Here is a 24,819-nt window from a genome sequence, read left to right on the forward strand (position 1 = left end):
ACAGGAGACAGCATCCATTCATGGATGGGTTTTTTAAACCCACTTTTATTCATTAATTGTAAGTAATACAAATATTTCAAAAATATAAACAGACACTTAATGGCATCCTACATTTCAAGTTTTTGAATACAACAAATTTATCAAATTATGGACTTGTAAGCAAGGTGGTCAGAACCCCAGAGCCCAGTCACAGTGGGAGGCAGACCTCCCTGACCCTCCAGATGGCGTCTTGAAGGGGGTTGAGCGGCACAACAGAGACAGGTCAAATCTGAGATAACTACAAGCAAAGAAGCTCAGGGCCCCAAAGACGACAGTCTGCTCCAGGGGCATGCCCCACAGCATTAAGAGAATGTGGCAGGGGGCCAGACCTCTGCCTCCCCTCCCTGGCTTGAATGCAAGTATTTACCGGTGTTTTTTTTTTTTTTAGAAGACAAAACTAAAACCTCATTTTACAAAAAAGGCAACTGAGGGACAACAGTTAACAAATAACCAAATGAAGACCTAAAGGGGAAAACAGGTTTACCTTCTGTAGACACTTGACTTGGCTGGGAAATGCAAGACAACCTTGGCGGGGGATGGGGAGTTGCCTTACTGAATGAGGCCTCCTCAGGAACAGGGTATGGTTGCAAAACAGAGCGGGACTCACTTCCCAGGGAATGACTGCCTTTAGACTTCCCATGCTGTTAGCACAGGGAAGCTTCGGGGCCACTGAGAACAGAGGTGAATTTATACATTTATAAAATGGTCCAAATCTTTGGGAGGCAGGAGGGAATTAAACAGAAGGTCCCAGGTTAACTGAAGGCAAGTTACCTCAACCTCTTTAGTGAGGGACCATGGGCCCGCAAAGGGTCCCCTCTACAATGTGCAGAGTGGAGACCCTTACCTGACCCTTCCACACTGGTCCTGTGTCCAAAGCTCCCCCTATGAGAGGGACACGAACATCAGGCTTTTGATTTAGAAGCCCAATCAGAGAGACACTCTGTGTCCCTGAAGAGGCACCTTAAAAGAACTGAACTTGGCAGGTGGGCAGATTCCTGGCATGGCTTGAACTGGGGTTGGCCAGGCCTGGTGGCCTATTGCTTCCCAAAGGCCAGCCTCAAACAGGAAGGGCTGGTAGTAAACCCTGAAACAGATCCTGGGGTGAACTGGCTCCTTCTTGCAATCTTGCCCTCTTCCCAAGTTGAGTCTGGCCTGATTCCTCTAAGGAGCAAGTTTTTCAATCATCTCTTGCCCCTAACACACTGAAACTGGAGACCAGAAAGCACATAACGACTTCAGACTGGCTCTGGTCCACACGGATGGACCCTGCTTAGACTTATATTTGGCTGAGCTACCTCTCCAGGGAAGGGTGGGGGGAGGGGGTGTGGCATTTCTGGTAGGAACCGCAGGGGGCGGGGCAGGGGTCTGGTGAGACAGGCCTGCGGAGCTGGGCTTCATGCAGCAGCAGCGGGACACTCCCACCAGGTCATCCTGGGCCCTGGTCATGATCCCTCGGAACACTCAGACAGCCTGACAGGAAAGTGGGTGGCACTGGCTCTTTCTGGAGACCAGGTGACCCAAAGGAGGGCAGAAAGGATCCTTGGAACCGGGTCAGCCTAGAGCCTCTTATTGCTTGTTTAGTCAGAAAGCTTGGCTGGACCCCATGGCAGATCTGGCCAGAGGTCTAACCCTTTGAGTGGGGCTTAGGAGAGAGGCCCCCCTGTAATACCAGGAGAGAGGCCTAGGCCAGGGCCTTGGAATCCGAAGCTCCTACTTCTCTTCAGATGTGGTTCCTGGCCAGCCCTGGGGCCCTCTTTCCCTACCTGCATGAAGCAGGATCCCACAGGCACCAGGAAATGATGCTGGGGAAATGACCATACATGCCTTGAGGGCCCTACTCCACTCATGGGACAACAAAGTGAAAGACAAGGCCTCACCATGCCAGAGGAAGACACTGGGCAGCCAGAAGCCCAAGCTGCTGCTCCGCTGCCTGGTCCTGGTGAGCTCCTCAGACTGGCCTAGTGTGTGGGAACCGGAAGGGACAATGGGGGAAGAGTCCTGAGTGGGCAGTCTTCTCGCACCTGAAGCAACTTACAAATGCTTGGTGACGCCTGCCTCCAGGGAAAATGGGGGAGGGGTGACAGGAACTCCCACCTGAAGGAGGGAGGGGAGACCACAGTTAAGGCAGTGATGCTGAGGTGGGGCTCCCCCTGGGGGGCCCCTTGTGCTCCCGATTACAGCAGCTCTTCCTCTTTTGTTTTCCATCCTGGGGAAACTTCCTTTTTGTGGCTTTTTTTTTTTTTTTTTTAAAGCATTGCACTATTAAGAAACTTTGAAAGCAAAGAGACTCGCAAAGCACAGGTGAGTGAAGAGCTCACTTACACCTGTTACTGTTGGCAGGGCGCATGTGTGTTACATTGGCAAACTAAACGCAGAGAACACCCAGCCCCTCCGCCCAGGAAATGCAAGTGTGCCTGAGGCTCTGGAGAGAAAAAGTGCCAGCCAGCCATCCAGGAGGGATGAAGACACTCGGCACAGGCCAGGCCCTGGGGGAAGACACGAGAGGAGAGAGCCCTGCCCAGGAACAGGAGGGTGGGACACTGAGCGCCCTTCCCGGACTTGGGAACAAAGTCCTTGTGGCAGCACCAGCAGAGATTCCCTGAAGAGCAGACCGAGAGACACAGACCCAAACTCAGCTGCCCTATAAGCCAAGGAGACACACACATTCATGCTTTGGGGATTCTGCTCATCCCCGCACCCCCGGGGCCTCCCACATTCACCTCAGGCCCAGGACTGCAGCTCTGTCAGAAACAAAACAGCTCAACACTCTGTATTTAGAAAGAGAATTTTAAAACAGAGTCAAAAGAACGGAAATCAGTTATCTGTCCTCTTCCAGGGCAGGGAGAAGACCTCCTTCCCCACAGGTTCAAGACTATGGCTAGGTGGCGAGGAAGGCAGGCCCAGTGCCCAGGCCTTGGGGAGATGCAGACAGGACCCGAGTCAGGCACTCAGCTGGAGGCAAGGGCAGCTGTTGGGCCACAGGACTTGCCACTGGGGCTACCAGTTCTGGAAACAAGCTTTCATCTTCCCAGAAATGTCGTTTCTCTGTCTGCAGCAGCTGGCAAGAGAAAGGCTTCAGAAAGATGCATGCCTGGGGCACCGGAAGGCAGCCCCTGACCCCTCTCTCTCCTTGGCATAAACCTTACAAGACTGAGGAAAGGCCATAGGTTTGGCAATGGAGCCTTCAACAGTCTTCATGCCTGGAGCTCGGTGGCTCTCAGGGTGAAGGGAGAGGAGACAGACTAACTCGAGGAGACTCTTGATCCTTCACTTTCTCCCCCAACCTGAAACGCTTATATCCTGGGGCCACAGTTCAAGGCAAGACACACACACACACACACACACACACACACACACGCACGCACATAGACTCTCACTCACATCTCAGGAACCCAACTCAGGGAGCAGGGAGCTCTGGGTATCACTGGTCTGATATTTGCCCACTCGGCATCTAACCTGTCCTAACGCTCTTTCCAATCACGTCTATTTCCAGGCCTCATTTGGTGAGATGCTCCAGCTTCCACTCTGTCAAGCTGATCATAAAGGCACAGTGTAGGAAAGCCCCCTACTGGGATGCCCGTGGCTTGGCAGCAGGGAAGGCTAAGGGGCCCGCAGCTGCCCCAGGCTGGTGTAGACATCCTCGGCTCCGCTCAGCTCCTCAAAGATCGGGATCAGGTTAAGCAACTCAGTGTCCGCCATGTCGTCAAACCAAGACTGCACAGGCACCTGGGGAGCGAGAGGGGGCCTAAGTCTCCCTGTCCCGGAGCCCCCTGGAGCTTGGCCATTCACCTGGGCTGGTGTGCTCCTCCAGTAAAGCCCACAGCTCACCACCCTCCCTCTCCTCCCCCCTCCCCCGGCTCTCAGGACAGGGACTCTGCCACGCCCTGCTGTGTGGGTGTGTCTGGAACACTCACTGCATTCTCTGGGTGGAAGATGTAGGAAGCAGGCGAGTTGTCCAGAATGAGGGTTTTCCTTAGGTCCCTTCCCAGGCGGCTGAGGTCCTTGACGTAGCAGCCCTGGTGGAACACACAGGACTCACGAAACAGGCGGGCCCGGAACACCCCACACCGGTCCAGCAGATCCGTCACGGGGTCGGCATACTGGGAGGAGAGAGGAGGCTTTCTGTGTGGATGCGGTCCTAGTTTCCCCGTGGCCTCCTGCAGACCCGCAAGGGGCTGCCACCCCTGCTCCCGGTTCTTTGCTCCCCTCCTGCCCCCAATACCTTGGCCAGGCTAGCAGTGAAGAGAACACATTCAAAGAGCTCCCCCATCCGTCTCAGGAACTCGTCCACATATGGCCTCTTGAGCACATACACCTGAGGGGAAGCAGAGCAGATTGCTGGAGGTGACCCTGTGAGGGGGAAGCTGCGCCGCGTCAGGCCCTGTCACCACTTGCGCAAGTGGGAGAACTGGCTCAGTCCACACTCCCACAGCCCCGCCTCTGGGCCACCCGGACAGCAACATTCTGCCCCACAGACCGGGGCACTAGCATCACCTCCTCACCAAGCTCCTGCTGGCTCGGTGGTCTCAACCTTGACCCAGCTCAAAAACAAACAAAAACACCTCAGGTCCCAGGAGCCATCTCTTTCCGGTGGTGAACCATCAGCTGCCTCCAGAAACAAGTAATCAAGAATAGGCCTCACAGATGGAAACAGCCTATCCTGGATTACTTGAATCCAGCCACAGCCTCGGCAGGAGTTTCCTATCCTTGGTTCTGGCAGGATAGTCAGTCCAGGTCCCCATTAGGCAAGGTCGCAGATCTTTCCTAAAACCTCAAGCCCTCCCTTGCAGAGCTTCTCTGAAAGGCACCAGGGGAAAAGTGGCCTGTTCCCCTCCCGTGACCACAGATCAACACCCCGCAGCATCTTGCCCTAGTGACTCCCACCCATTTGTGCTTGCTCCTGCCAGCCACCCACCCCTCGTGTCACCTTTCATCACCTTGTACATCATGGCCAGAAAGCTTCCCTGGGTGCGTGTCCCTCATGGGTCTGCTACGTCCCTGCCCCCATCCAGGTGTTCTCCTCCCATCCAGCCTACTTAGGTGCTCCTAGAACCATCCCTTCAAAGTTCTTTTTACCACCGTCTCTCCCTGCTCAAGAGCATGTGCCTCTATGACTCTTCCTCCTGGAGGTGTCTTGGACTGGCCATCACTCACCAGACCCCTCCCAGCTCTGCAGCAAGAACCCTCTGCTCCAGGTGTCCACAACTGGGCCTCCTCTCGTTTGCCGTTTCTTTAACAGGTCCTCTCTCCTTCCTGGTTACTCATCAAGCTTGGCATCCTCTCACCACTCTTTGCTGAAAACCCAACTTCTGCACGTAGACACCCCACTACTACCCCCACCGCCAAATCATTTAAATCGCATCCCTTTTCCATTATTCACATCTCTCCTTGTTAGCCAGGAGTTCACTGTTTGTCTCTCTCAAGATATGCCTTTGTCTTCTCTGTGAGTTTTGTACATCTCTATATACTCAAGTGTATTGCTCAGTTGTGTCCAACTCTTTGCAACCCCATGGACTTGCAGCCCACCAGGCTCCTCTATCCATGGGGATTCTCCAGGCAAGAATACTGGAGTGGGTTGCTGTTCCCTTCTCCAGAGGATCTTCCCAACCCATGGGTTGAACCTGGGCCTCCTGCATTGTGGGCTGATTCTTTACCATCTGAGCCACCAGGGAAGCCCTCAAGCAGACTGTAAAGGGCTGCCATGCAGAATCTGGCGCTAGGCCTGGCGGAGCACCTCAGCTGGGAGGAGGGTCTTGGGATGAAGAGAACTTTTAATGGACATAGGAGAGTGATGACCACCCATGGGAACCTCAAGCCCCATTTCCCTACAAGTAACTCTTCTGTTTGACTATCAACACTACCGATCCTTAACCCTGGACTGAGACGGTTATACAGGGCCAGAGTCTGCTCTTACTCAGAATCAAGTGTTTTTTGATAGATGTGTATTGAGCATTTATTGTGGCTGAATCCAGGGTAGGGACCCAAGGGGATGGAGCTGCATAAAGAGATACAGAGGAGGAGATGCCTGAGCTGGGAAGGAAGAAAATTCACCAGCTAGATGGAATGGGTGGGCAGGGGAGGAAAGGAAACAGCCAGTACTGGCTTCCTTGCCTGTAACAGGCAGACACCAACTCTTCAGATCAGAGAAAATGTAATAAGGCATTAACAGTGCTGGTCACATTCAGTAGGGGCAAGGCAGGTAAGTAAATGATAGCTATTACTATTATTAAATAATACTTGTTTTTTAAAAAGTTTGGCTGCAAAGAGAATAAAAATGGCAACTTGAGGCGACTGGGGGGCTGAATTTTTTAAGATGAGAAAGCCTTGAGTGTGCAAGGTACCAATAAAAATGGAGAGACTGAAGTTATAGGAAAGGATCAACTGATGGAACACAAGCCCTGAGGCACGGAGGACCCCGGGCCCCTGGGCCTGGAAGTACTTACCTGGTGAGTGGTCCCTTCGATCTCTACAGGCACTATGAAGTCAGCGTTGTTGATTGGCTGAAAGGCAGAGGAGTTAATGAGTCAGCTCATGAGAAGAGACAAGAAGCCCAGCCACACCCCAGTCCTGGCCAAGGCCTGTCCCCTGGGAAGAGGAGGGAGGGTCAGATCTCAGAGGCTCTAGAAAGCTCCTGCCGCCCCACTAAGTGGCTCTCACCCCAGTACAGGCTGCAATATCCCTTCTGGTTTTCTCTACCTACCACCACCTGCAAATTCTACCTGAGCTGAGAGTCTCTGGGCCTGATAAGACAGACAGGGACAGGGCCCAAGTCTGACTCGTGGCCCGTAGCCCTCTTTTGGGCCTGCCCTGTACAGAGCCCTGGTGGCTCCTGTGCCACAAGGGGCAGCTGCAGCCTGTTGGCAGTGACCAGAGAGAGCAGGAGCTCCCGCTCAACATTCTCTGGAGTGGCCTCCAGGTATCTGCGATGCCAGTGTGGCCAAATCCCAGAGGCCGGCCCTCCTGTCTCTAATCACTCTTCCAGCATCAACTTTAGGCCAATTCATGGCACCTGAGTCAGGTTCCCAGGACAGCCCCAGATGGGTGAGGAAGGGCTCCAGAGGCCACGTTACCTTAAAGGAGCTATGCACAAGGGTTTCATCCAAGTCAATGACCACGCAGATTCTTCCTTGATCTTCCTCTGTCACCTCTGGGAGCAAGCAGGTCCCTGGAATCTAAAACCAGAGCCAAGGTGCTGAATCTGCCACCAAGAAAGATTACTTTCCCTCAACAGAACTCTGGGAAGAGCTAGGCCCGTTGAGGAGACGAAAGATGCCCCCCACTTCAACCCAAGAGAGGTGACACTAGAAGACCAAGAGGAGAAAAAGTAGAGACTAACTCCCTGCTTCAGCCTTCCCCAGGGACTGTGATGTGATCCAGATACTGGAGAGGGAGCCAGGGCTGGTGATCAGCTCCACAGGGTGGAGGCCAGCTGTCCCCTCAACGATCTAATGCCTTGCACATAGTGGGCCGTCAGCAAATGTCTGGGACAAACAGCTTCCCAGGTGGGGAGCTAGCCCGCAAGATACAAGGACTCAGGATGTCACCACATGAGGTTAGCAGGGCTCACTGGGTCTCAGGGCTTCTGAGCACCTGCCCTGTCAGAGTCACATACCTGGTAAAACTGGTACTGGAGACACTGGAGCAGATCCGACTACGGGAGAAAAGGAGGTGGTCAGTGCCAGCCACTAATGCCTTTCCTGGCCGTCTAAAGCCCACTCAGCCCTGCAGGGCAATCTTCTCCCTAAGATCCCAGCCCCTTGGAAAACCCTGACATAACAGAAGTGACTTTCCTTCAGAGCTGGGCAGGAAAGGGGCCCAAGTCTCCCTTCCGCACTAGGCCTGATGAAGGATGGAGAAGGCAGCGTCCCTGAGCTCGGCTACCATTGCCTCTCAGAGGAACAGGGAACTGACGCAGCTGATGCAGGTGCACAGAGCCAGAATCCAAACCAGAACCCCTTATTACAGAGGCTTAGCCTCTTGCTTAGTCCAGAAACCAGGCTTTTCTTTGAGAACCTGTCTTTTCCCTATGTTCTCCGCTGGGGGCATAGATGGCGGGTGTGTGTGTGTGTGAACACGCTGAGCCCCTACAGAACACAAGTAAGCCGATGTGAACCCATACTGTGGTCCTAAAATGTGAAGGGAGATAGAGTGCAGAGAGATCAGAACCGTTTTCCTGCCTTTGGCTAATAATAAAAATGTTATGGTTGTAGCAAATAAGTGATCTTAATGGAAACCCTGAAGAAAAATGAAAATCCGAGCACTTAGAGAAACAATGTTGGCATTTTACTGCATTTCCTTCAAGCTTGTTTTAGCAGTCTTTCCCCCTTATGATACATAATTTTCCTTTCTGCTTTTTGACTTAATGTTGCAACTCAACACTTCCACATTGTTGTGAACTCTTGGTAAAAGTTAACAGTTCAGTTAATACTGTCACCTTGTACTTCACTGAACCATTCCCTGTTTTGGATAGTGAAGTTCATGTCTATAGCCTGGCTTTGAAAGAGAGGAAGGACAGCTAAAACTTGGTGGTTCAGAAAGAAATACCAATGGCCTAGGGGGAAAGAATAATTTCTGTCCCCACCTCTGAGATGCCAGATGTATTTTCTGGTAATTATGAGAATCAAAGACACCCTACATATTTCCAAATGTCTCTAACAGGTACAGGTCAGAGTGCTGCAAGGGGTTATCAAGAAATATGACAGACTTTCAATTCCTTGGTTCCCTGAAAGTTCCCTGAAAGATAACTTGGAGGTTATCTTTGCTTAGTTAAAAATAAAAACAAGTCACAGGACTTACAGCCAGAGAGATCTGAGTTCAAACCTTGATACTACTATTTACCAACCAATAACTCTTCAGGGCTACATATACCCTCTGGGTTTCAGTTTTCATGTCTGTGAGCTGAAATCCTTGAGTCTATTTGCAAGGCTGCTATGGGTCATATGAGACAACATATGCAAAGTGCCTTGGACAGTTCCAGGAACTTGGAAGGATCTGGATTACAGGGGCCCTCAGAAACCACAAGGACATCCAGGTGGCCCACACCACAAATGGGAATCAACAGGAAGAAGATGGCCCACGATGGAAAGGACAGAGGAAGGGCCTCCTCTGGGTCAGAGATCTGACGCAGGCAAGGCTGGCTTGCCCTCCTGCTATGGTTACATTGACCCTTTCTCGCCCATGGCAGTCACATCTTTGCTGGCACCACACCACCTTGGATCCAGCTACCTTAGCAATGGTGTTGGCTTCCTCCTTGTAGGGGGAGAGCTCAGTGGAGGAGGTTGACTGGCCAACATGCTGGGCACGAAAACAGCAGAAAAGGGCCTTGAAGATGTTACGGCCACGCGGCTTCTTAGGAGAGGACTTGGACACCAGGCCTAGAAAGGAGGGAGCGATAAGAGACATTAGCTACAGGACATCCACAGAAGCCCACTTCCCATGCTGTATTCCCTCTAGTCTGTAAGCTCCACTGGGGCACATGGCACGGGCAAGGTGAACAACCAAATACGGTCAACAGTGAAATGTACATGTTTATTCCATCATCTCTGTAAAGTAGAAACACAGGAATCCCCAGTCCCTGGTTTGGGAAATGAGCTGCATAAAACTTGCTCTTAATTGCACAGTGGGGGAAGGGGCACTGAAAGATGGGGCCAGGTACAGAATCCACTTTGGTAACAGCACACTAAGGGATCCCTCAAGATGAATTCACAAAACCCCAAATCCTCCCTATCACCAGTTCCCAGAAGACTACCAATTCTAGAGAAGGGAGTGAGCTAGACCCCTTCAAGTTAGCAGAACTCCTGTCCTGTCCTGGATCAGCTTCCTTCAATGCCCGATCAGTTGGCAGCACTAAGCCCAGACTAGAGAGCAGAACAGCTTCAGTCTCAAGAAGAACTTACATGCTTTGTTCACACCCCGTGCCCTTCCCACATTCCAGCCACTTTCCTTACCACTCCCTCTCCTCCAAGACCACAAGAAGGTCACTCTCTTGGGACACATACATCCAGCGCTGGGTTCTGGGTTGATGTCCCTGCTTCTAGGCTGTAACTGCTAAGTCCTGCCTTGACAATTTGGGCTTTGGAAATACAAAGCCATCTTAATTGGAGGCTTGGTAAAGCAGCCCCAGAAAGGTCAAGCTGATACAAAAAGCTATAGGTGTTACAGGATCAACCAGAACCAGACTTTGGAAAATCTTTTTCAAGTTCCTTTTATTTTTAGATGAACTGTTTCAGCAACTGGAGCCACAGTAGGAAGTCAGGATGTGTACCGTGGCCAGGAGGTGGCACTGCACCACCGCTGCCAGAACGGTCCTCGGCCACAGGCCTGCTCTCCTGGGTCCCCACTCCACTTTAAGGCTTAAGGCAAACTCCAATGCAGGAAAATAAGCACCGGAAATACCTCCATCTCTGGTGAGGGTAGGGGACAAACAGAATGTAGTAATGAGGACAACCTTCCATGCGCTGTTGGGTTTAAGAAAGGAAAGGGGAGGCAAGGTGGTACCCAAACCGCCATCCCAGCAAGGCCAAGCTCCCTCGGCTCAGTCCTCAGAGGGCATGCTGCACCTGCTCAGAGGCCACTCCTATATAAGTGATGGAAGAGACGTTTAACACCCAGTTCCTGGACTGCCTGAGCCCCTGGAGAGGAGGGAAAACCAAACTCTGTTCCTGGGACCAAGGATGAGGAAATGGCTGTTGACCATCAGTCAAGTGGCAGTCAGCACCGCCCCGGAACAATTGACTCAGCTCTGGCTCAACAGAGAGGCTGAGATCAGGCACCAGTCGGTCCAGTCTAGCCGTCTCCCCTCCCTGGATCAGGCAGATCCCCTGACACTGGTATGACCACTTACAATCTTTCAGAACATGTTCAGGCTTCCCCAGCGATTAGCCTAAAAACCTGGATATCACTTTTGAGCTCCTGGCCCTGGTGGAAAAAGCAAGATTTCCAGGGACTGGGGATCCTGGTCCGAAGGAAGAAGCTGCATTGGAGACCTTGCCCAAGGCCCCTGCGTCCAGGAGACAAACCTGTGAGCAGAGACCAGTACTTAAAGACCGCAAGGTAAGAGTTCCTTGGACTTTTTCCTACTCTGAATAATCTATGCAGAAATCAGAGGGAAAGGACAGTTTCTCCACCTGTCTGTATGGCCCACGTTCAATACCAAGCCCAGGGACTCAAGCAGACGTTGACACAAAGCTCTAAGACCAAAGCTGAACCATGGCTTTTTCTTTGGCTTATGGTTTCTTCACACAGAACCACAATCAGAGGCTTAACCTGGGCACCGAGCCTTTCTTAAAAGGCCACACAGCCCAAGCCCTTCCTGAAGAGAAGCCGTCAAGAACGCACTCAGCATCTTAGTGACAGACGCTGTGAAGGCCGAGTAATCCTGGGAGGCAGGGGGGGTGAAAGGGGCAGCTGGCTGGGGCCATGGAGAGGCCTCGCTGGTTCTCACTGCGGGAGGCCCAGCAGGCAGGAGCACTTCAGCCTCAGAGGGAGCTTGTGGGGAGGGGCTGGGGCCACCTCAGCTTGGTTCGGACTCTGCAGGGGATGAGGGTCTTCTCAAAAACACAATGTGACCAGGCAGCCCCTGGGCCTCAGAGACCACGAATGCCTTGACCCTGAGGGCATGCACTTGGAGCAGAGCACAGAGCTGAGGAGCCTTGGGAGGGGACCCCAGACCCACGAGAGCAAGGTCAGTGCCCCAGACGCCCCTCTCCACCCCTCCCCCTCTGGGGCCCCACTTCCCTCAATCCTTCTCCAGGCTGTCCGTCCTCCTTACTTTTACAAACAAGCCACTGAGAATCCAGCAGGGCCTCTTCGGCCTCCCCCTAACATGGCTGCCTCCTGACGGAGCCTGCAATGGCCTCCAGCTTCTAAGTAGCTGGTGCTCAGAACTCTGGCTGAGTGAGTGACTCTGGGGCCTCCAGGGCCTTGGTCAGCTCGACAGAGCCAGGACCTGTGGAAGCCTTCTGTGCAACTGGCCCAGAAGAGTTAGAAACAAGCTCCCTTATGAGAGGTGGGTAGACTGAGGAGCTGAGCACCTGAGACAAGCCACTCAGTCCTTCTGGAACTCAGTCATGTTTACTGAGCATCAATGATGTGTAGGCCCACGATAAGACACCTGACATTATTATTTCATTTAATCCTCACTACAAACCCATCCCTAGGCATTAATCCCCCATTTTATAGAAGGCTAACTGAAGCACAGAGGTTAAGCAACCTGCTTGAGGTTACACAGGGAGTAGGATAGCAAAGATTTGAACCCAGATCTGCCGGAATCCAGAGTCAGGGCTCTTAACTACTCTGTCGGGCCCCCAGCAGCTCAGGCTTCGTGAGCATTTATTCCTGCAACAAGTGGGAAGCGGTGGGGCACTCTCAAGATCTCTTTTAAAGTGTTTGCTCTGTTCCTCTTTAGGCTGGGCTGGTGAAGGATCAATTTGGGGTTTGGCCCCCTTCTTTGCTGCCCTTCTGAGCAGTCCCTGAAAGGGGTTCAGGGGTAAAACAGTACAAGACTCTGGGATTCCATTCCAAGGCTCCCTTCACCCTCACCCCGGCCTGGCACCTACTCTGACTGGCAGACACCTCTGGGAGATCAAGAGGACAATGGGGGGCGGGGAGAAGCTGGAGCCAGGACTTCTGGTCAGAGATCCACTGTGTTGAGTGGGTTTAAGGGTGAGGGGAAACACCCAGGGTGGGATCTGAGCCTTGTGTCAAAGAGCCTGTCACAGGACTCCTTTCAGCTAGCACTCAGCACTGCGCCCCCTCCCCAGGAGAGGAACCCTGGCACAAGCAGGTGTACAGGCCGGGGGGGATTGCACAGCATACGGTTTCCCCGGTGAGGGAGGGCAGGACTCCAGTGGGTACCACAGAGCTCCATTACTGATGTGCGCCTGCGCCCCCTTTTCCGAACCTCTGGTCTGAGGCTGAATGTCAGAAAGGACCAGCACTGATCTAACGGGGGGACCTCTGGCCTAAGAATAAAGTGTGCAGGTTGCTGAGAAAAGGGAGGCCAAGACACCCGTTCAACTCACTGCTGCCAGGCTTCCTACTGAGGCAGGATGTGAAGAGAAAGGGCAACGGGGAAGGCACTGCCCCCCCTCCCCTCTCCCTGCCCCAGGATCACCAGGGCTGGGGTCCAGGCCCTGCCAGTTACCGACTCAGCCACACACCTTCTTTGAGCCTTAGTTTCCTTATCCGTTAACTGCGATAACAAGACCACTCCTGACTGCAAGGACAGATAAAACTTACCAAGCACAGTGGCGCACCATGTGGAATAAACCTAAATCCATCCTGGTTTTAACGCGTTATCTAAGGAGAAAACGCCTGCACCCTGGCAACCCCATGGGCCCTCCCACCCCAGCATGCGGTTGAAGCTCTAGAACAGAAAGCAAGAAAGGTGCCAGAGGAACTCCAATCCTGAGCAGGCTTCAAAAAGTCAAAACCACCCCATACCTTCTCCTCAGTTCACTACAAAGTTGTTTTCCAGTTGCAAACTCCCTGGCTGGCATCAGCAAGCAACAGGAAAGCAGGTGAAGCCATTCCACTTGAGACAAAGAATGGCCTCTCCCCTTGTGTCCACCATGTCTGCCCCAGAGAAGCACCAGGTGGGGATGCTATTTGCCTCTGCCTCTTAAGAAGCTAGTGCACAAACATGTGTGCATGTACACACACACACACAGATGGAGAAGGGCTTTGCCAGGACAACACTATTTTTAACCTCCTTCTGAAGGTCAGGCTCAGATATCACCGTTGCCAACAACACAGCTTCGTGTCCCAGGAAAGGAACTCCTCACATACCCGCCTGGGATTCGGCAGAAGGCAAGCTCTTGGGCTGTCGCGTTTTAACAAGCCCATTCATGCAGAAGGATGCTTTCTTGGTTCAGCCCTCAAAAGTACTTCTCTCGCCACCATCTCTTATCCCCCCACAGCAAAGGATGCCGCCTGGCTATCACTATAAAATGGCCTCTCAGAGGGGCCTCCCTCCCCTCAGCGTTTGGAGGAAGGAGCATGTGTGGAGCGTTTCCGGCCTTTCCTGGCCAGCTGCCTGGGACCTGAGGCCAAGACGCATCTGATTGGGGCTCCCCGTGGAGCGGAGTCCTCCCGGGTCCCCAGCACGGGGCATCCGTGCCTTGGCTGAGGAGAGGCATTGAAGCGCCAGGTGGACGGAAGGGCTCTTGGACCATCAGGAAAGTCAGCAGGGGAGCCAGGTGAGAGGTGCCTCGACATCCCCCACACAGGAAAGACTGGAAACGCGGGGAGGGCGCAGCCAGCTCCTCGGTGCCGACACTGCTCTCTCCAGGTGGCAAGGCAGGCGGGGCCTCGCCCAGCTCAGCCAGGTCCCCTTGTTCCAAAGAGCAGCCGTGAAGCTGACGGTATGGACTTTCAAAAAGTTTTAGCCATGCTGTTTGGCTTATGCCAGCGTGTTCTGTACAAGCGCCATCCCTGTGGCCAGCAGTGGGGCTGTCCTGCCTACACAGACGCCTTCATTAGCTCTTGTCAGGGCAGAAGGGCTCCCTGCCTCTCCCTCTCTTCTAAGAAAGGAGGACTTCTTTCAGTCCTGGGTCCTTCAGGCCACTGTGGGGTGGGAGAGGGGTACCCGGTCACCGGCAACCCCTTCTGCTTTTCCCTGGCCCCCTTCGGCAGTCTTGTCACTGATCACAACATGGGGCCACAACTTCAGGGACCTTCCGTCAAGGACGACTCAGTCCTGGAAGCAAGGGATTCCTGGCAACTTCTAAAACAGGACCAAGATAACTGGGTCAATTTCAGAGTCAGCCTTTATAAGAGTTATTGGCAAAACACCCTTCCGGGCAGCTCTAACATATTTTAGAAACAGGCTGGGGTTCCCAGGAGAAAGAACAGGCCCTGGACCAGAGCATCTCCTCATAGGTGCATCAGGAGCAGGCTGAGACACAGCCCATACCAGGGTGCTCTGGGTGGATGTCAGGAAGTGACCGGATGGCCCACCACAGCAGCAGGGACAGACATGAGATGCCACCCAGGAGAACCCACAAGCTGGCCCCTGCCCTCGTTTCATTGTGTGCAGCCTCTGCTAGGCCAGAGATGTCATCGTGGGGGACTGGAAGCCATCCCCCAACCTTGAGCCTTCCTCTTCCCCTAAGGAGGTGCTGAGCAACCCCTGTGGGAGGTTAGGGGCTAAAAGAAACCTGCCAGCGGACACAAACATCCTCTCAGTGGCTGTTTCAGCCCTTGTCTTGGCGCTCTGCCTGATTCCTGGTTTGCTGAAGACCTGAAGAACTTAGTGCCTCCTCTCTCCCCAGCTATGGAGCCTGTTCTAGGTGACACATGCATGAGAGTGAGATGGAAAAAGAAGGAAGGCCCAAGATACAGCAAGGGACCCTCGACCATCTCTCCTCTGACCAGTGAACAACAGGGTGGTGACACAGGTGTCACAGACTTAGGCTTCAATTTTGGCTCTACTGCATACAAGGTGTGTGGCCTTGGGGCTCAGTTTCTTCCTCTGTAAAATGGGAAGACTAACATTACCTATTTCACAGAGCTGTGTGGATTACAAGGTGGTCTGGGTGTGTCCTTAGGAGTAATACACTGGTAAATTCAGCTGCTTGCCTTCAGCACAAAGCACTTTCATACCCTTATCTCAGTCTCAATCTCAAAACAGCCACTTTGAAAGAGACCACAGGTTTCTTCCCATTCCAGAGGTCACACAGAGGTCATGGCAGGGCCAATCTTGGGAAATGGCGTTTTCCAAGACTCCACAAAAACCAATCATACACACACACTCTCTCTCTCTCATTGAGGGTGGCCAACCATTTCCTTCCTTCCTTCCTCTAGTGGCTGGCCCCTGCAAATGAACGGGAAGGAGCCTGCCAGGGAGTCTGTCCCACCTACAGGGTCACTCACCCGCTCCCCCCACAGCCTAGCTGCACGTGGGACCAACCAGCAGTCTTGGTATGTCCACTGACAGCACTAAGCTGGACATGAGGAAACCTGGCACCTGCCCCACCTCAGCCACTCGAACAGCTTTGTGGGCCTGCCTAAGGCACAACCACCCTGGGTTGTCTGCTTGAAGGCCAATCAGGAAAGGCCAGGCTGCACAGTTACAAGGTGGCTTCAGGTCACCTGAAGCTTGAACCGGTACCCTGAGAGGTGGCCTGCACAATGCAGAGAAGAGGCTGTGTGGGTCAGGGTTAAGCTTGACTCAGTCAGTCCTAGCTGCCCCGAATTGGCTATGTTCCTATGGACAAGGTGCTTGGTTTCTCGGCAGAGGATTTCCTTACCTGTCCAGAGGGGATCATTCCTACCTCACAAGGTCACTGTGGGGCTTAAGTGAGATACTAGATATAAAGGCTGGGGCACTCCTGCCCCACAGTAAGTGCTCTCTAACTATCATCTGTGATTATTATTGGTGAGCGAGGACCATGACTCTATTTACACTCAGAAAACTTTCAGACCCCCCTTTAGGAGCCACAGGATGGTTAACAGCAAAACTGGATCCCTCCAGGGACTCTTCATGCTCAAGGCTAAACAGGCAGTTGGGCCACTGCTGCGCTCACCTGGCTTTTCTCCAGGGACACCTGTCAGACTCACAGGGAGCACTTGGAACACACGTATGCCTGGCCCACCTGCTCATGCTCTGATTCAGTAGGACCCAGGTGGAGGCTGTATTTTTAGTAAGTGTCACAGGAGAGTCTGATGTGTGTCCCTGGCTAAGAGCCAATGTCTAAAGGCTGCCAGTGGTCCTTGACTAACCATTCCAGGAGCGGAGGGTGATTCAGTTAGAGAACCCAAGGCCCCTTTCCCCACCACATCCCATCGCCTCAGTGTCTCTGCAGGCTTCAGGGGACTTGCACCCCAGAGCCTCATTTTCCTTTCTAGGGGTACTTGCTCTATTCTATCACGGAGTCAAAAGACCCAAGCCTGCCGTCTCTTACTATAGGCCCTTGTTCCTGAGAAGGAGGCCTAAGCCCCCTCGGCGGACCCAGGAGACACTTTTGAACATCTGTGGTACACGCTCTGAGCGTTCTCATGAATCTGCTTGGCTCTCATTGGGTTTGGGGCCCCATTTGTTCCCTGAGATCTATGTGGGTGGGAAAGAGAAATTCTACAGGATGCAAAAGAGATGAAAAGAGGTTTTGAATAAAAAGGGAGTAAGAGCAAAGTCTGATTCGGGATAGGGGGTAGGGTAGGAAAGGAGGACAAGGATCACCTGGGAAAGAAAAGGAGCTGTCAGCAGGTCTGCTGAGAGATCAGGTTTAAGGCTAACCCCTAGAATAGCTGACGAATAAAACAGAACATGCCTGTAACTCCTGCCCAGGAGGCCATGTGCTTGCTGGAGTACCCATTCTGCCATAACAGACCTGGTTCAGGCACACCAAGACCTGAAGGGCTGGGCACTTGGCCAGACAAAGATACTCTGTTCTGCTTGGCCTCTGGTACAGAGAGGCTTCCAGTGCTAAATCATTTTCTCCACTTTGATTTCTACTAGTTCATTCCTAAGATGTGCAAGGTAATAAACTCATCTGCATCTCAGCTGGGAACTGTTCCTCCTCTACAGAAGAGGGAGGGAGCCCTGACAGGGCCACACCCAATCCCATGTCCCCAGGACAAGTGAGTTAACGCAGTGCTTCCTGAGCTGGCCAGCCTGAGACAGGGTGAGAAGCACTTTAAGGCTGTTTGTGCTTTCTCAAGGTTTACCCCAAAAACACAGAAAAAGACATAGCTTTGGAACATCTATTTCTCTTCAAAATCCCAGTTTATTTTTCTCTCCTTGTTACCAGAATTTCCTAAAAAAAAAATATATATATATATATATATATGTATATGTATATGAATCTCACTGGGTTCTTTAACTCTTAAAGCGAATGCAGACAGTAAGAACGTAGCATACAGTTGTCTCAAGTCTTCACTGTACCCACTTCTGAGGGACTGAGCAACTGTTCAGAAGATTTAGACTTCAGGGACCCTCCACAGGAGGTGTGTGGCTCCCTGGCCCCCTCCCACCCCAGATGCCTGGGCTCCAGAAAAAGAGCAAAAGGCCCAAGGCATACTCTACTTGCAAAAAATCCCATCCAGTGTCAAAGGGGCACAGAGGGGGTCTGTGCAGCAAGGCTATGATCCTCCCAGAAGGCTTAAGCTCCCACATTAGTGTTCCCTCTGACCCTCAGCCACCTGTCTTTAACAATAAAACCCACATGATTATTTTGCTGCTTGTACTGTGTCCTTCAGGGAATGGAGGAACACTGGAGTGGCGGTCTAGCTGTCTAAAAAAGAAGAATGTTAACATTTTTCAATCATCTACTAAGTACCAGGAATTACATATGCATAGAGACCAATACTTCCATTTTACAGAAAAGTCTCTAAGTTGCTAAGGACAGAGAAGTGATTTGTCAAGTCTCACTGTAAACAGGGAAAGCAGGGATCTGCACCCAGGCCAGAAGCAACCAATTCTGCTCCCCAGCAATTCTCCCAAACAATTTAACTGCTGCCCCTGCCTTCCACCCTCCCCTCCCCAACCCCCTCTCCATCCCGAGAGACAAGATGAGACTATAAGACAATAGCTCAACCTACCCAAAAGCTAGAAGGAAGAAAAGTTGAGAAGGGGAAGGGACATATACTTATATATAAATACATACTTTCTCTTGCTTAGTAATGAACACATGTATTAACTCCACAGAAAAGTTGGGCGCATCAACTTACTTCTATTTACCATTTTAACAAAGTTTGTGATCATAAGGGATTTGGAAGGTCCCACTGAGAGGATGAAAAGGGACCTCTCTTCTATTCAGCTGAAGACCCCTATAGTTGAGAGGGAGGAGACAGGAGTCAGGGACACGACCACCTCTGCCATCTCTGGAGGGGTTTTCACAGCAATGCCTGAGTCCAGCTCCACCGCAAATTGTCCAAGTCAGACTCAGCAGCAGAACTGCAAACTCCCAGCCCAGGATGGCGGGCATTTACAAACATTGTTGCTGAGTTAGCAGGACTCCCTTAGGCTGCTTTGGCAGGGAACAAACACAAGTGTCAGTCACCACCCAGGCCCCCACCCCACTCCAAGGTGGGGCAACAACTCCAAAGGAGACACAGGAGCGAGGCTTGGTGGCCACAAAGAGGCCAAGGCTGAAGCTGGGCCAGGATGGGAGAGGAACCCATGGGGCGGGAGGAGCCAGCTATAAACACACACCCTGGACGCTCACGCAGCAAGCTGAGGACGAAAGCCAAACTTTTCAAGTTAAGGGCCTAGCTACAACTACAGTGAAAGGTGTCTGAACTTTTACGTGAGCGAATAAGGCAGAATTTCTCCCTTGTAGGGAGGAAGGAAGAGTTAGAAAAACCTGCCATGATCCTATTCTTAGGGATGGTCAGTTACCAGAACCTGTTGCTAAGACATGTGAGAAGACAATCCAAAGCATCACCATCAACTGTCTGAAAAGAAGGGGTGTCAGGTCCCACAAAACAAAACAGAAGCAATCCCAACTCCCATAAAAGGGCTGTGGGTCACTCAAGCTCTGGAAGAGGTTGCCCCACCCTCACATTTCACCCGGGGAGGTTATAAGCTAACCTATTTCCTTGGCTTCTCCCCATCTAACCTCGAAGCCCAAGGCACAGTCTCCCAGCAATGGGGAGACATCCTCAATGGCTGCCATAAATGGTGCTTTTCTAACCAAAGTGATACTAACTTTCCTTTTCCACTTTGGTACTCCACACAGCCCTAGCCTTGCTGGACCAGCGAGCCATTTCACCCATCTGTCTGGGGAGATGGTCCAATTTGGGTCCTTTCATCATCAACGCTTTCAGCAACTTTGTTCTACTTCCCCTACTGTAATTACTTTTGAATCATCAACACACCCAGCCAGCCTTAAAGCTCTGAGAGCAGAATGCTAAAAAAGAAGAAGGAAAAAAACACCCAGCAAACAACTTCACTAAAAAACCACCCAAGCAAGGAGCCATTTGTATTTTTCTAGAAATGTACTGATTAATAAATTGTCTCAGTACTCCTTCCTCATTTTTCCAAAGGGAGGCAGAAGCGTAGAGACAGAACACTGGAGAGAGGGCCAAACTCTAATAGAGAGAGAAAACATCTGCTCCCCAGCCCCACTTTTTTTTTTAATTTAAGATGCAGGATTTGTTTGTAAAGGATGAAGGAATCAGAAAGTTGGCTTGCTGGTTGCCATTTGCCCAAGCAGTTTAGGAAGAAAGCATGTCTTCTCTGGAATGCAGTCAAATTACAGGGGAGGAGAGAGACCCCCAAGCTGCCGGCTTGAGGAGTCAGATTCCTCCAGGGATAAGTTTGAACGATAAACCACACACAAAAAAATGAAAATCGTAACTCTTAAAAATTCAACCAACATCAGCAGCTAAAGACTGTCAAGAAGCCAGCTGCTTGCTTTCTGCTGTTATCTATTCTCTTCCCCACCACTTGCCCTGGTGGATGAAACTTCCAGCTTTTATTGGTAAGCTGTCTCTTCAGCAGTCCAGCTTTCCCCCACTCCTGGTGTGGTCCTCTCCCTGGGAGGGCACCCTCCTGAGCCCCTACAGGAGGGGAGGACCAGAGTGGGTCCAGGGCAATTCTTCCCCTTCTCATCAACACTGCCCCCTCTGGAATCCTCCATCCACACGTTTCTTCATTTTTGGCTAGCACTTTTTCTCAGATGAGGTTGGGAAGAGAGCGGGAACAGTCAGGAGTGAAGTTATAAAAACAGAAAGCCTCCCCTCTTCAGCCCTCAGCATAGCTGAGCAGCCAGGGGAGGGGTAAAGCTGCAGCCTGGTTAGTGATGTGGCCAGGAGAGCAGGGAGTCAGGGGCTTTGGGATCTGAGTAGGCAAGGTTTATTTAAGTAAGGCCAGCAGATGCAGGAAGCACGCACTACCTCCCGCCCCTAAGCATTCCACCAAGGGAATTAGGGAATGGTGAAACCACCAGGCCAGCTTTTTAGCCTCTAGGCAAGTTGGGGGTGCTCCTTGGGACCAGGAACCCCGAAATAAGTGATCTGCTGACTAATGTTGCCTAACAGGGAGCTGTGGGGCTACACCGAGGCCCCAGGGCTGGCCCCTCACAAGGCACTGGGCCTTTTTTGCCCTGTTCTGGGGGATCGAGGGATGAGCAGGGACGCTCCGAATTTGGTCGCAAGAGCGTGAGCTCCCCAGCCTCCCCAGGCCAGGTGGCCCCAGTTTGGGAAGTTCTCCAGAGAAAAAAAAAAAAAAAAAAGCTCTAGTCTTTATTCCCCGCGGAAATTCTGTCCGCTCTTTCCAGACACATTCCTCAAGGCCCGAAGAGGAACGTGGGGGAGGGGGAAAGAGTTTCGGGGCCTTCTCCAGGACCAAACTCAAAGATCCCATCGTCGGACCCCCACCTTCCCCGTCCCTAGGAAGGGCCTCGGCCTAATCAAGCTCCAGTCCCCAAACCCACACCCAGAGAGAGCCCGAGACTCCCACCTCGTATCTCCCCGCGACCCGCAGGAAGGCGGGGGCCGCTAGCCGTTGCCCACCAAGAACTCGCACTTTTTCGCAGCGCGATTCAGATACACGCCGGGTCTGATGCCATCCGGCGAATTATGTAACCAGGGACACCGTTCTCGGGCTAAACAAACGCGGCTCTGTGTGTGTGGCTGCGGCCCGGGGGAAGCGCATCGGGGCAGGGAGGGGCTCCGGTCGGGCCTTGGGGTCGCGCTTGTTTGCTCAGCGAAAGCGGCAGGAGGCCGCCGGGGGAGAGCCCCACGCGCCGAGGTCCCTGGCCCAGCAAAGGGCCGCGGGCGGACCAGGTCCGGTCAGCCAGGGCTCAGCCCCTCCCCCACCGCGGCCGCCCCCGCCTCCGGGCGGTGAACTTGGTCCCAAGTCCCGCCGGACGCCGTCACCGCCCGCTGCCTGAGCAACCCCGAGCTTTGGCGGGGGTGAGGGGCTGGGGGGTGGGGCTGGGAAGTGCTGGACTCCAGTCCCGGCTCCATTCTAGCCCGAGGTCGCCCGGGACCCCCTCTTTCCCCTCCTCTCTCCAGTCCTTGTAGTCCTGGGGCAGTCGCGCGCTCCGGTGCGGGAAAAGTGACGACCCCACCCCCTAACTCTGGAGAGGATGGACGCGAGTAGACTCGCGCTTCGAGAGCTCACCCCTTAGTCTCTCTGCCCGGAGAGGGGGTGCAGGAAGGGGTGACAGCTGCGCGGATGACGCCCCTCCCCCTAGGGCGCAGGGAGCCAGGGCCCCGGCGCAGCCCTCTGCCGGGTCTGAGTGCGCACCAGGACGCAGGGGCGGATGGAGTAGGGGAACCGGTTGGAATCGCCCACTCTGAGCCCTGGGAGGTCAGGGGCCGAGACTCGGGTTCGGAGCTGTGCTAGCCCTCTCCCCGTCCGGGGGCGACGCAAAGTTTTGGGAAGTTGCTGCCCCTACCTTGCTTGGTGAGCACCAGGGCGTCTTCCCTCCGCGCCTGGGTGATGATGGAGCCGTGTTCCATCTAACAATCCCGCGGGCCCGGGCTGGCTGGGCGGGAGGACGCGCGGGCGCACAGGCTGGGCTGGGCTGGGCTGGGGGGCCTGGGCGGGGGCCCGCTCCGGCTCAGGCTCCGGCTCCCGAGACTCCGACTCCCACTGCTGTTCACATCCCGGCTCTTGTTCCCTCCCTGAGCCGGGAAGGGAGGCGGCCTGTATGGAGAGCGGGCGACCCGGGTAGCGGCTCTCCCGGGTGCCCCCAGCCCCGATCCCCCGGCGGCAGCTCCGGGCTCCTCAGTTTGGGTCCAACATGGAGAATCCGGAGCGAAAACAAGAGGAGGAAATGGGACACGGGGCGGTTTCCAGGCTCCCCCCTCCCCTCCGTACTCCAGATAAACAACCCGCGGCTGCAGCGCCCACCCCCGCGCGCCTCCAGGCTCTGGACCCGGCCTCTCTACAGCGTGCAGGCGCTTCCCGCTTCGGAGCACAGTCCTAGGCCCCGGGCCCCTCCACCTGTGAGCCACCGGGGCTGCGGAACATCCGGAGCTTTGCAGTTTTGTTACGGAAAAAGCGAATCCCCGAGGGGGGTGGGGTGGCGGGCGGGCTGGCTGGCGGGGGAGACTTGAAACCGCTCCGGCATTCCGATTGGCCCTCTCCGAGAAAAGGGGCGGGGCCCCTCCTTACTATGCGGTGCGAGGACCCAACAACATTCCAGACGTTAAGGCCACGCCCCGGGCCACTCCCCCCTCGTCGGGCTGCGGCCTCCCAGTCTCCTCGGCCACACCCCCCTTCCCAACTACTTAAAAGGACACTCCAAAGCTCACGTTTCCTTGCTCTGTATCGGGGTGTTCTTGTCTGGGTATCTCTACCCGCTTACGGTGGAATGGTTGCGCCCTTCGGGTAGCCAAGCAAGCCTCCAAGCATAAGTCAGGTCGGACCAGGATGAGAGAGAGGTTTCGGGCAGTTGTTTTACTTCCTGCTTGGCGCACGAATTGTGGCCCCCTCGTTTCACGTAAGAGTACAACCACCGAAACCAGAAAGGGATACGTGTGTGTGTGTCTGTGTGTGTGTGTGTGTGTGTGGTGTGTGAGTAGGCCGAGGACTTTAAGAATATCAGAGCTGGAACTGACCTCGGGATGGTCTGACTCCCACACTACAAATGAGACCTAAGGAGCCATGCTTTGCTCAAAGCCTTACTCCCATTTAAGGCTTCTTCCCTTCTTCCCCTCCTCTCAATCCACCCTTGGGCGCTTCCCTCCCCCTCCCCCACAGTACCAGTCTCAATTTAGATGGATAGAAGTCTCTAAGCTTAAAGCTTCAGCTCTGTGGACCCTTACTGCCCTCCCTCCGTGGTTTTAGGCCCCAGGCACTTTGCTGCTGGCTGTGACTCCTGGACTCAAGATGGTGAAGGATATACATTTGTTCCCAAGAAGTGGAAACTCCAGAAAGGCAAATTTCAGTTCAATATGTCTCTTCCAGTGAGCTACAGCTATCCACAGGTGACATGGGCGCCTTAGGAGGAATGGAGCTGTTCAAGTCAAGGCTGGGGAGAGTGATGTCCAGTGAGATTGCACTGAGTGACTTCTGAGCTATTTCCAACCTCCATAGTTTATGATGAATGAAACTTACGCTGCCAAGGAAGAAACTCTCTGGAAGATCAAGATTTCTCTGGCCCCTGGGAGGTTGGGGCAGCTGACGGCCTTCCTGCTGTAGTTCCCATTGCCCAATATGCACCAGGTCTCACTGGGGGTTGCCTGCCAAGCAGGTCACATCTTAAACTGGCTCCCCATGAGGACAGGTGAGCTTGTGATGCATAAGCGCCTGTGTGCCTTAACAGTGCTCATGTGCACCTGTTCCTTCTGTTCCTACACATACATACATAAAACGTTTTTATATAACACTTTTAATGGAAATGCAGTTTTTCCAAAGTGAAAGCTGGTACAGAAGATCTGAATGATGCTTATGTAACTTTAAACACTGAGTTTGGGTAGATCCTAATTCATTAAAAGAAGGGGAAAGGGAGGAGTTCTCATGTATTTACCTCCCACCATTGTGAAAAAGTTCATAAAAACCTTAAAAGATTCTTAAGGCAAATCTTTTAATAGGTTGCTAGGGGGCCTTTTGGGGCCCTTCCCCCATCCTCTTGTGGGGAATTCAGCTGCAGTGAGGGGAGGGGGAGTGCAGGCAGAAGCTGAGGACAGAGGATTGAAGGGTACCTGCCCTGCCCACCCTTACCCCCCAACACTCCCTTCCTCCTGCTCTCTAGTGTTAGGACACTTCACCTCTCTACACTGTCATTTCCTCATCCGTGGAGACAATCCCTCCCCCTTTTATAGTTTACAAAGTACTTTAACATACATTTTTTGTCATGTTTGATCTCTTACTGTTTTGAGATT

General features: G+C 53.1%; 1 protein-coding gene across 3 annotated transcripts; it reads right to left on the reverse strand.

Moving 5' to 3' along the window:
* Positions 1-13: 13 nt before the first annotated feature.
* Positions 14-23,006, reverse strand: CTDSP2 (CTD small phosphatase 2). 3 transcript variants are annotated; one of them, XR_003511164.1, is made up of 9 exons: positions 22,386-22,975; positions 9,265-9,413; positions 7,652-7,690; positions 7,110-7,211; positions 6,483-6,539; positions 4,262-4,354; positions 3,954-4,139; positions 3,496-3,765; positions 14-3,097 (listed from the first exon to the last, which is right to left on the reverse strand). XR_003511164.1 is itself a non-coding variant. In XM_027542392.1 (8 exons), exons 1-8 carry the CDS (start codon positions 22,447-22,449, stop codon positions 3,640-3,642), a joined length of 816 nt encoding a protein of 271 aa, XP_027398193.1. In that variant the 5' UTR covers positions 22,450-23,006; the 3' UTR covers positions 14-3,639. The 3 variants fall into 3 exon arrangements, 2 of the variants coding, with proteins under 2 accessions (XP_027398193.1, XP_027398194.1); XM_027542392.1 differs by having other exon boundaries at positions 14-3,765; positions 22,386-23,006; XM_027542393.1 differs by lacking the exon at positions 7,110-7,211 and having other exon boundaries at positions 14-3,765.
* Between the last annotated feature and the right edge of the window lie 1,813 nt (positions 23,007-24,819).

The sequence above is a fragment of the Bos indicus x Bos taurus genome, chromosome 5 (genome assembly GCF_003369695.1).
Source record: "Bos indicus x Bos taurus breed Angus x Brahman F1 hybrid chromosome 5, Bos_hybrid_MaternalHap_v2.0, whole genome shotgun sequence".
NCBI classification, from domain to species: Eukaryota; Metazoa; Chordata; class Mammalia; order Artiodactyla; family Bovidae; genus Bos; species Bos indicus x Bos taurus.